This window comes from Mesocricetus auratus, unplaced genomic scaffold (genome assembly GCF_017639785.1).
Source record: "Mesocricetus auratus isolate SY011 unplaced genomic scaffold, BCM_Maur_2.0 Super-Scaffold_100033, whole genome shotgun sequence".
NCBI classification, from domain to species: domain Eukaryota; kingdom Metazoa; phylum Chordata; class Mammalia; order Rodentia; family Cricetidae; genus Mesocricetus; species Mesocricetus auratus.
Genome location: NW_024429213.1, coordinates 12,488,173 through 12,500,615, shown reverse-complemented (window position 1 = coordinate 12,500,615; position 12,443 = coordinate 12,488,173). Strand labels below are relative to the sequence as shown.

General features: G+C 41.5%; 1 protein-coding gene across 1 annotated transcript; it reads right to left on the bottom strand.

Moving 5' to 3' along the window:
- Positions 1-2,407: 2,407 nt before the first annotated feature.
- Positions 2,408-3,306, bottom strand: LOC121135230 (ferritin heavy polypeptide-like 17). The gene has a single exon (XM_040733715.1). It carries the CDS (start codon positions 3,085-3,087, stop codon positions 2,557-2,559), a length of 531 nt encoding a protein of 176 aa, XP_040589649.1. The 5' UTR covers positions 3,088-3,306; the 3' UTR covers positions 2,408-2,556.
- Between the last annotated feature and the right edge of the window lie 9,137 nt (positions 3,307-12,443).

The following is a 12,443-nucleotide window of genomic DNA, read 5'->3' as shown; positions in this document are numbered from 1 at the left end:
GATGGCATTTCATATGTTCTAATAAAGTTTGTGGTTTTCATTCTCTTTTCTCTGTGTGTGTCCAGCACTACACCATTCTTCCCACCACATTCAATTTCCTGGGGCCTGCTGCTGTTGCTCCTTTCATGTGTTTGTCCATTGCATTGCCTGAAAATCCAACCCTTTGTTCATGGCACGCAACATCAGCAGATTGCCTACACGAATACCCCTCATCTCAAGAGCCCCGGATCACAACTACTAACAGTCTATGAACTTCTTTCTGCCCACCTCTACTTAGTTCAAAGCATGTACCCCATGGGCTGTAACACTCTGGGCTCTGTACAACTTTTAGTTCAGCCTCCCAAACAAGACCTTTATCCATGGCTTCATGTTCTGTGAGCCCTTGTATGTGATCAGTGATTGTATTTCAATATCACATAATCCCGGGGGATGAAATGTATTTGGGAAAATGAGAAATGGATCGATTTTTCTCTCCCTGCTCCCCCGTGAACCCAGTACATCATCTATGGCTATGAGGAAGCTAAGCTGAAGATCTGTTTCATTTTCATTACAGGTCAGGGTGACCCAGTCAAATGGGTTTCCTGCCATAACCTCTTCTACAAACTTTTCTTTTTGCTACCTGGTGTTAGGGTCTTCAAGAAGTCCCACAAAACACCACCATCCATGTATGCAACCAGTGAGTGTTTACTATCTGGAGAGTAAATTTTCCAGCAAGCTGGGGCCGCACATCTGACAGGAAGGCAAAATGGGGACCCCAAGAGAGCATGCCGGCTCCTTGTAAGCATAGCCTGGGCGAGTTTCAGGGACAGGTAGGCTATGTCAAATGTAGTTGGTTAAGCAAGTATCAGTTATGTCAGTACATTTCTGATTGCCTGGGGCAACAGCAGCTGGCTGGGGATTTAGGTTTTCCATCTTTGACTATGTTTGGACAAGTCCCAGGACCTGTTCCTGTTTGGGCATTGCCTTGAGGTACTGTGGGGACTGGCTCTGGCCTGGTACCTGTTATGTCCCTCTTCTCTGTTTACCTGGTATCTCTCTTGTTGTTTTTTTAGGAAACTCGGGCCCAGTTGTAAAATGGGAAAAGTTCAGACCTTTCACATGGAATCAAGAAACAGTAACATTTACACATGAAGCCAAGTCTTTAGATACATTTGAACATGCCCTTTTTAAATTCTCGGAGAAGCTTCTGATAGAATGATGAAACTCATAGGCTAGGAGATTACTGCAAGTTACCAACCACAGCTTGGGACGTTTTATTTTTAAAATTTTCATATCTCATTTCCTTATCTTCTGCCTCAGAGACACCGCATGCTTGTATAGTTACCATGCACAAAGAAAGGTGTTCCTGTTGACTCCACCTATCACAATCAATCATACCACAAGCCTCGTGCTCACACGCATGATGACAAAAGGGAAATTTGAACTTTTCCAGGAGCTAATGATTACCTCCCCTCCCACCCTTCTGGGTAGTCAAAGCTGTTAAATAATGGGGAATGACTAAGGAGAGATACTCCTGAACATAAATTATAAAGCGTCCATGAGATCCACATTCATTTTTTCCAAGGTGAGGGGATAGTTTTGTTTTATGAAACAGTGTCTCATACCACCTTGCTGTAAAGCAGAGGGTGACATTCAACTTTTGATATTTCTGCCTCCATCTCCATGGTGCTGTGGTTTCAGGTGTGTATCACCATCCCTAGTGTATAGTTAATCGGCAGGGCAGGGATGTATTCCAGGGTTTCCTGAATACTAGGGAGTCACTAAAAAATCAAGCCAGACTCACAATGTAGGGTAAAGGGTCCAAGGAAAGAACACCCTGACCCAGAGATCAGGGCAAAGAGAAAACACCCTGACCCTGACATGACACCAAGGACTAGAGCCGAAGGAAAAACACCCTGACCCTACCTTGATCCTGAGACCAAGGCCAAGTAAAGAACACTCTGACCCTGATTTGACCCCAAGCCCCAAACCAGGCCCAAGCAACAGACTCCCACCAATCACTACACTTGACCCAAGATCAGGCCACAAAAAATCCCACCGATTTCAGGCCACCCAGGAAAGCTCCACCCCTATCCCTCACTCCAAAATACTCTATGTAAACTTTACTTTGTCTTCTTCAGTTCCCTGGTGCTTCTCGACTGATTATAGGTAGCCACTCTCCTGTTTTTTCCCTCCCAATAAATCTCCTGTGTGAGATTCGTTGTTCAGTGTGACTCTGTAGTATGGTCTGGTTCCCAACTGCCAGGATACCTTTCCCTTCAGAGCTGTAACACTTGTACTGGGGAGCCTTTCCCTGGCTGGAGCATAGCTGTAACACTTCTGTTGGGGAAGCCTTTCCCTGCAGACCTGTAACACTTTCACACAGTCCCTAAAGATAAGAGCTTGTACATCAACGTGATACTTTAACTTTGCTGAAAAGAAATTTATTGCAAACAACAGCCAAACAGAAACAGAAAAAAAGTGAACTTGCTTCAAAAGGAACATGGACTTCAGATCTAATGTCCAGAGGAAGACCCCATGGCATTGAGGACATCCCAGTTCAGTCCACTTGGGGCTTCAGGACAGGCTGAGCTTGTTGAAGAGGTATTCAGCCAAGCGGTTCTCTGGGGCCCCCATCTGGCGCAGATTGGTCAAATAGAGGCTCACCTCCTTCAGAACTTGGACCTGCTGATCCAGGCAGTGTTGCTTCAGGAAGTCGCAGAGGTAGGCGTTGCCTTTTCCCTTGGCCAATGCATGCAGGTTCAGCAGGCTCTGGTTGGTGGTCATCTCCATGTGGAAGGCACACTCCATGGCCTGGATGCCCCCTTGCCAGCTGTCACGGTCTGGTCTCGCGATGTTATGGAGGACGATGCGGCCTCCACACTTATTCTGCAGGGCCATGAACATCTCGGCACAGGCCTGGTGGTGGTGTGACTTGCTCAGGGAGAAACGCTTCAAGTTCCCCTGGGCCATGTCATCACGGTCAAAGTGGAAGGCCATCGATAAGTACACGTAGGAGGCGTACATCTCTAGCTGGATATGGGTGTTGATAGCGTCCTCGCAATCGAGGTCGTAGCTCTGGTGCACTCGGGAGGGCGCTGCGGCCATTATGGCGGGCACTTGAACACCACGACAGTCTCAGCAGCTCCTGTTCCTGCTCAGAGGGGCACGGCAGGTGTGAAGGCGGAGAACACACCGTACCTGAGTCCCTCAGAAGAGAGGAAGACGCCGCGTGCAGCTCAGCGCATCAGCACGACCTCAAGCGGCTCTGAGGGAAACACGAGGCGGCAACAGAAGTGACTATTGGCGCCTGATGATTACGTCATTCCAGCGCCAGGGCTTACAGCGGCAAGGGGGCAGGTCAAAGCGCTGGTTTCCGTAGCAACGGGGCGTGGTTGGCTCTGACTGACCTACACCAGGTTTTAAAGGACTCTGGGAATAAACTCCAAAGGATTAGGCTAAATCCTCTGGGTGCTTCATAAAGTAGTTTCTCTGGATATCTCTACAACGTTATGTCTCTCAACATTCTGCCGTTTGCTTTCCTAAGGTAAACTGTATGTCACACAGCGTTTTCCGAATGACAGCTCTCCTCACTGGCCTCAGCTAGCATTGAACTCACCCTAGGAGGATAGGGTCACGGGTTAGGACGTAGGGTCATCGGTGCCCAGTGCCATCAGTAAATCAGGCAACTGTGTGATAACCTTAACTTCCACATAGGATTTTAAAATAGTTTTTCCGATAATAAAAGTGACAGCTTTTTTGATTAACATAGAGGGTGCCTGAGAAAACACTCTGATGCCTTTCTGTGGGTACTGTAATTATTCATGGTGATTCAACGTCCTCCAACATTCTTTTACTGCCTTTTCAATCAATAAATGAATGCAGTTAATTAAATTAGCCTTAAGATTCTATTTTTTCTTTAGTATGAGCATGAGTGCAAGTATTAAGTGATCTTTTAAGAAGGCTATGTTATACTTCCTAGTGAGGCTTTTCTCCATAAACTGTACATTTTGCATTTTTCCTTCCTCAGCTTGCTCCTTTCCATTATAAGTCTGCATAGGTGTGATTACTAATAACCACAAGACACACTCAATACTAGGCTGATTTACAATTGCCTTTACCAATGCCATTAATCCAAAACTCTTCAGTTTACTCTCAGGAAGATTTTTTGGACAAGTGCAAAAACCAGCCAAATCTGTCATCAAAGTATCACAGGAATGATCTCTGGGTCAATTAAGTTTTCCCTCTGAAACTTCTAGAGCTAGGCCCCCACAGTTGAAATCACCATCGGTACTATCTTCCATGCTCCAACTAGGATGGTGCATTAAACCCTGCTTAATTCGTTCAACTCTTCCCTACTCCAAAGTCGACATAATGCCAATAAGGGGCGTTGTTATGCCTGTGAGAGTAATACTCTTCTCCCTGGCACCAACTTCTGCCTTAGTCGGTGTTCTATTGCTGTGAAGAGACACCATGACCATGGTGACTCTTATAAGAGAAAGCATTTAATTGGGCTTGCTTACAGTTTCACATGTTCAGTCCATTTTCATCATGCCTTCTCCCTCTCCCTGGGTCCTGGACTACCTGGCTCTGTTCCTGCCCCCAACTCCCCTCCTTCTCAGGCCCGGTGGTTTCTCCCCGGCACTTACCTATGCCAGCCCTGTCCTGGGCCTGGGCCTGGGCCTTCTCCTTAGGGAACCTCTCCTCGTTGCTGTGGGGCCTATCTAATCCTAGCCTACCCAGGGATCCTTCTTCTCCAGACAACCTTCCTCTACCCTGGGATCTGTCTTTTCACCCTGGGATCTGTCTTTGACGGGTGATCACTCCTCAATGACAGCTCAAAGGCTGGCAAAGTTTGCATGGCTCCGTGGAGCATTTGTTAATTGGCTGAATAAGTACTCTGCATGCAGAGGCCACTCGGAGCTTGGCCAACAACAGCTCCATGACTCCAGCGTCAATGGCGCCTACTGCTGAGCCTCGTTCTAAACTGCCCCCTTTCCCTGGGATGTCTGATCTTGCTTTCACTCATTGGATGAGTCAGTGTTTCTACCCTAGTCTCATTTTAACTTTTGAGCTTCAAAATTTGTAAATAAATGAGGCATCATCGCTTGTATCATTTACTGTCAGTGTTGCAATCAGACACAAAAACACTATAATGCCAGACTTCATACCTGAATCTCCTAGATCCATTAGTTTATATTTTCTCAAATAGAAATAGAAAGAACCACATTACTCAGTATATCTCTATGGGGATACCAAAAATGATATTAATGCTAACAATATACATGAAATTTGATAATAATAGTATATATTAATACAGTTATTTTTCTGACTCTCATAAATTTCCCTTTTTACAAAACTGTACTTGAGACAATTCACTTGATATCTACATTTGTTATACATATATGAATCAAATAAAAGCTACTCCTGTTTCCTTTTTGACAATCAATACCACTGAAGGCAAAGGCAGCATAGAAAAACACTCATACATTCTCAAAGAAAGTGTATTTTACTGGGGTTTTCCACAATGGTTAAGCAAAAGATTACTGACATAATCTTATTTTGCCGATACATTTATTTTTTTTTGATGTTTGAATCACTTTTTCTGGTGTTTCCTGGCATAAAAATGTCAAGATTGTAATGAGCACATCTCAAATGAGACCATCCAAAACAAGTGAGTATAAGATGACGGTATTTTTAGTTCATTAGGCTCCAGTGCTTCAAACATTATTTGTGGGAGAACGAGGGAGGATAATGGATGGAGGGGAAGGAGAAGGGGAGAAGAGGAATGGGGAGGAGAAAATGAGGAATCAGGAAGATTGTGTCCAGGGATGAATAGAGGAGAGCAAGAAAAGAGATACTTTATTATAGGGAGCCATTATAAGTTTAAAGAGAAATATGGCACTAGGGAAATGTCCAGAGATATACAAGCATGATTTCAACTAAGAATCTAATCAGTAGTGGAGAGGCTACCTTAAAAATTCCTTCCCATATTATGAGACTGATGACTACCTTATATGCCATCCTAGAGTCTTCATCCTGTAGCTGATGGAAGCAGAAACATACACCCATAGCTAAGCACTGGGCCAAACTCCTGGAATCGAGTTGTAGAGAGGAAGGAATGATGAGCAATGGGGTCAAGACCATGCTGTTGAACCCCTCAGAAACAGCTGACCTGAGCAAGTGGGAGTTCACAGAGCCCAGTCTGACAGCTGGGGAACCAGTGTAGGACCAAACCAGGCCCCCTGAACATGGTTGTAAGTTAGGAGGTCTGGGCAATCTATGGGACCTATGACAGTGTAACCAGTATTTATCCCTAGTGCACAAATGGACTTTAGGAGCCCATTCCCCATAGTGGCTACTCTCTCAGCCTAGGTACACATGGGAAGGCCTAGGCCCTTTCACAAATAATGTGACAGACTTTGATGATTCCACAGTGGAAGGCCTTGCCCACCCTGGGGAGTGGATGGGGGGTTCGATGGGGGCCATGCGAGGATGAAAGGTAGAGGAAACTGGGATTGATATGTAAAATAAGATTGTTTCTAAATTAAATAAAATATAAAAAACTTATTTATGTAAAAAATACAATTTGTAAACAATGTACAAAATACGACATATTCAAAGAAGTTACTACTTATTGAGCACCCATATGGTCATTTAAGTCCCATCTCTTGCAGCCATCACCAACAGGCACTCCTTACTCAGAAACATAAATGCTAATCTTCATACAGATGACTAAAGTAGAAAACTGAAAACACGTTTTAAGATCAATCACCATTGATGGACGTATGATTCTAATGTATTCTGTGTAAAACAGGAATTTTTCCTTTTCCTATACTCTTTTTTTCTTTTTTTCTATTTTGCTTTATATTTACATTAGAAACAAGCTTGTTTTTCATGTCAATCCCAGTTCCCTCTTCCTCCCCTTCTACCCTGACCCCCACCAACCCCCTACACCATCCCCTTTCTGTGGTATAGACTGTGGCTTAGGTTAATGATCAAGGAAAACAACCGAGTCCCAGTAGCCCAGCTAGCTCAAATCCCTTAATATTGAGAGATGTATTCACAGGTTCCAGAAAGCATCATTACTGAAACAAAGCTTTGAAAATAACAAAGATAGACTAAGATATTTTTGTTTAATAGCTTATAGGTAAAAACTCAAGAAGACAATATAAAATTTTAGAAAGGTACATAGCTGAGTGAGAAACTCGTTACGGTCGGGGAACAAAGCAGCCAAGTTATTACCAGGTAATTGACTTTTCTTGCTAGGATTGGTTGAGCAATGTAGTTCCAAACCGGTTTCAGGATGGTACTTGTCAGGTAGAGTTGATGATGTGGGGCCCCATTTTCTCTATGAATTGTTTGAATATTGCTGTTGGAGAATTCCTTGTCCTCTGAGAAAAATCAAACATTAACGTTAACAGAGGAATTTTTATCTTTTATGTATACATACCAGGGAAGGTAACAATAAGGAAGATGGTAAATGTGAAATTAGACTTTCAGAAAAGAAATCGAGTATAAACACATGACAGTCCCTTGTTTTGTTTTCTTCTGTCTTATATCAATGGCTTCTTGATATAATACAGAAATTCTTTTTTTAATACAAAAATTCTTAATTTTATTTTAACAACATGCTTGGATTTAGAGGAGGAGAGCAAGTCCAACTCCAAAGCCAGCTTCAGTTAAATGAATTTGGACCAAAAGCATATTAAAAAGCAAGGAGATATCTATAAGAACAAGATGGAGAGAGTTAGACATTGATACCGCACAGTGGGTTCTTGTTTGTTTGATGATCTTTTGGGTAGCTATCCTCTCTTCTACAGATATCTATATGTCCAGCATTTTTTTTTTGCTGTTTGGTGATGGGTGTCCCTGTGTAGACAAAACAAAACACTTCACTTCGTTTGTGAGGTCACCTTACATGTTGTAGAATATGACTTTATGGATGAACTGTCATCTTTCCTCCTCCCGAGGTTTCTTCTGTTCAGATCTAATCTTGATTAATTTTGATGGAATCCAAAGTTTTCTTCTCCTGTGGAAAAAAAGGCAAAACGCCTTCTCCATGGTAACACATATCCAGGTTTCCAAACTGAGGTCATAACATCCTTGAAATACACCAGTTGGTTTAGTTCAGAAGTTTTTTTCTGTAGTCCAGTGTCTTTCTGCAGCTGTTTGTCCTTTCTCATTAGCATTAAGAAAGTTTAATCATAGTAAAGCATTATGTAATCTGTGTTTGGGGGGTTTTGTTCTCCCTGACAGTTTGTTTATGAAACATTTCTTTTAAGGTTCAGTCAGACCTGTCAACCTTTGCTTGTCCTATAGTATTGTAAGATATACCAGTTACATGTTTTGTGTTATAATATTTGAAAAATTGTTCCAATTTGCTGGACACATATGCTGGAGCATTGTCAGTTTTTATTTGTGCAGGTATACCCATAACAGCCATCACCTCTAAGAGGTGTGTGATAACAGAATCAGCCTTTTCAGAGCTGAGGGCTGTAGCGCATTGGAAGCCTGAGAATGTGTCTATGATATGGTGTACATATTTCAAACTTCCAAATTCTGAAAAGTGAAATACATCCATGTGCCAAATTTCCTTTCTCTGTGTGTGTGTGTGTGTGTGTGTATGTATGTATGTATGTGTATGTATGAATGTATGTATGAATGTATATGTTAAGAGAAGCTTTTTCTTTGCTAGCCGCTTTGGTTTATCCCCCGCCAGCCGTCTGGGTTCTGCCGCTTTGTAGTCCCCAAATAAACACACAGGAGGCTATATTAATTATGAAGCTGTTGGCCTTGCTTGTTTCTTACTGGCTAGCTCTGACTTAAGTAATTACCCCATAATTGTTAATCTAAGTATGTCTCTTACCGGAGAAATTTCCGGGCCTCCTACCCTATGGCGTTACATCTCGAACTCTCTGTGTTTCTCCTTCCCAGAATCCTCCTGGACTCCTAGTCCCACCTATCTAGATTCCTATTGGCCAACAGTGCTTTATTAACAAATGTACAGGACTTCCCCCATCATCTCCTCTTTTCTGTTTAAACAAAAAGAAAGGTCTTAACTTTAACATAGTCAAATTATATATAACAGAACAGTTATCAAGTAAGAACAGAGTTACAATATTTTAGCAAGATTTAAAGAAAATATCATCCATCCCATCCTTGTGAGTCCAGAGTTCTATATGTAGCTTATCTTTTATCATAACTAAGGAAAACTATAATTATAACTATCTGTCTTCAACTCCATCAAAGACCACAGAAGGATAATATGTAAACACTAGGATTGACAGAGATATCTTACTGCCTGGACAGTCACCCGAAGTTCCTCTGTAACATTGGGGCATCCATCTTCAGCCCATAGGCCACAATGTAGACAGAAGATTTCTCAGCCAAGCAGGAAATTTCAAACTGTCCATCTGCATTGGCAGTCTATCATTCATTTTTCTTTGTCCTGCAGAAAGTCTCGCGGACTCTTCCATGAAGCAGGAACCCTGTAAGACTGAGTTCAGCATTCACTTTCCTGTGGGTCCTGCATGTCCAGTTTATACAGCAACAGTCAGTATAGGCAAGAGCAGTTTCTTGCCCAAATGGCTAATCTTGCTATGTTGAAAGCAAACTCCATAACGAGTTTCTTGGATGCCCATTTTCCTCTCATAATTGGTGCTGCCAGGAGCAGACATTTCTCATTGTCAAGAAAAACCCTAAACCATTTTAAATGCCATTTTCTGAAGGTCTTTGAAAGGTTTGAAGACTATCTGTCTCAAATGCATCTCTATATATCTAGAAAACCTAACTTACCTAACAATAAGATCTGACTCTTATAAGTAACTATCTATAGCCTGTATTTAATTATGCGTTACTTTTTAAAAGATCAGTATACACATAATACTTAATCAAGAGAAGTATACATGTCACAAAATGACCTTGAATTTGTATCAATAAATGAAAAACAATACCCATACCATAATTCCCCTTTTTACCATTAAAAAGAGATTGATTGTGATCATTAACCAATTATAAACAATCCCATTTAAATGAAAATAAAGATTTATAAACAAGATGGGAATTGGGACGTCGCTCATTCCAAACTGCTTCCTGCTGGAAGGGGGCGCTGTTCACACCATGGGGATCATGACAAAACTCAGAAACCTGTATAAGTCCGTATTTTCAGGGTCTGTAAGGCTGCATCATCTTAGCTGTCTCAGTCGTTGGAATATCTGATCCACTGCTTCCAGGGATCTTGGTTCGTCAAACCACAGAAGCCTGGAAGGAATCCTCAGCTTTTCATTTACTGTGGAAACATAAACTAAAACTCCTTTTCTGAGTAACATATACTTATACTTAAATTTTGAAGTCAAGGCATTTTTAAAAGATAGAATTTGGATTAATTCAGCAGCATTTATAATCAAGTGTACTTTAGTAGCTGTTCCTTCCTTAGCAATCAAAAAGCTGAAAAACACAATAACATACAGTATCCAGTCTCTCTGTGTATTTTCCATCTTTACGTGGCTTATTTATTTATGTATTATTACTTTATTTATTTTACTTTTATTTATTTTTCTCTGAGACAGGGTTTCTCTTTGGAAATCTGCCTGCCTCTGCCTCTGGAGTAAATCTTACCGGCGTGCGCCACCACAATTCCGGCTTTTGTATTTATATACCACTTTGCTGTTTCATTTTCTCTCTCAATCTCACGTATATTTTTAAACAGACTGTAAACCTTTAGAGGCTTTCCTTTATCCAAGTCTGACTTTACAGTAAATCTTTATGTTTTTCTGGCCACGTGTCTATCTGTAAAACCGGGGCTGTTTTAAACTGACGTTTTCAAGATGGCGGGCGTAAGCGTGACTCCAGCTTACTGCCTCAGTCCATGCTGACATCCAGCAAAAGCTGCCACTTCCAGCTGTACGTACACACCTTTTAATCATTAGCAGAGTCTCTTAAAACAACCTTGCTGTTTTTTTTTTTTTTATGCCGAGTCAGGAAGACTCTGGTAAGCTAGCCACATAAATCTCGGATTGTCGATAGCAAAACAGAGCACACCTGAGAAAAATGCTGCTACCAAAATCTGTGCTTCTCTCTGTTCTTCTGTTTCTAAAATTCCTTTAAAGCTTTTGTTGTTTTGCGTGGAAATTCAATCCCACTCCTGACACCATTTTGTTAAGAGAAGCTTTTCTTTGCTAGCCGCTTTGGTTTATCCCCCGCCAGCCGTCTGGGTTCTGCCGCTTTGTAGTCCCCAAATAAACACACAGGAGGCTATATTAATTATGAAGCTGTTGGCCTTGCTTGTTTCTTACTGGCTAGCTCTGACTTAAGTAATTACCCCATAATTGTTAATCTAAGTATGTCTCTTACCGGAGAAATTTCTGGGCCTCCTACCCTATGGCATTACATCTCGAACTCTCTGTGTTTCTCCTTCCCAGAATCCTCCTGGACTCCTAGTCCCACCTATCCAGATTCCTATTGGCCAGCAATGCTTTATTAACAAATGTACAGGACTTCCCCCATCATGTATATGTATATGTATATGTATATATATATATGTATATGTATATGTATATGTATATGTATATGATGAGTTCTATTTCTGGTAGTTTCCTGTAATTGTAGAAACAATGAAGTTGATTCTGTATCATGGGGAACAAATTCTGCAGTCTCAATGTGTAAGACGATTCTCTCTGAATACTGAGAATCCATAACTATATTGAGAGCCTCTGTAAAGTCTTTAAGTACCATGAGAATGGCATACAACTCTGCCTTTCATACAGAGTTGTAAGGGCTTTGAACTACTTTACTTATATTTCCTGATTTATAACCTGTTTTATCTGACTTGTTTGCATCAATGTAGAATGTAAGAACTCCAGAAATAGGTGTTTTTCTCACAATAAGTGGAAGAATCGAAATTGCTTTCATTGTGAAATTGATTCTCTCTATTTTAGAATAATTGTTACTAATCGTTCCCAAAAAGTCACTGCAAGCCCTTTGCCAATATTCATTATCCTTCCATAAGGAGGAAATTTACTCATTTGTTAAAGGTACAATAATCTCTGCTGGGTCCTTTCCAGTTAGTTGACGAATCGTTAACTTACCTTTTAATATCAAATAAGAGATCTTTTCTATATATGTCTTCAGTTTTTTATTCTGTTTATGTGGCAGAATTACCCACTCTAGTATGATGTTTTCCCTCTGCAAATATCCACAGGGGTATTCTTTAGATGGGAAAATAACCAGAATGCAGTCCAGTTTTGGATCCATACAATCCAAAGGTGCCTCTAATATTGTTTGTTCTACCCATTCTGACTCTTTTTCAGACACAGCAGAGAGGACCCTAAGAGAGATATGCATGGTAACCCAGAGATGGGGAATGGTATGAGATCTCCTAATTGTATCAGGTGGAGGGGGGATAAGACGAGAGTGAGAGATGGGAAAAGAGAGGAGAAGAGGAGGGGATAGGAAGGCATGGG

What these genes read in the sequence shown, in the direction of transcription:
- LOC121135230 (XM_040733715.1), bottom strand. Translation starts at nt 3,087, where the DNA reads ATGGCCGCAGCGCCCTCCCGAGTGCACCAGAGCTACGACCTCGATTGC.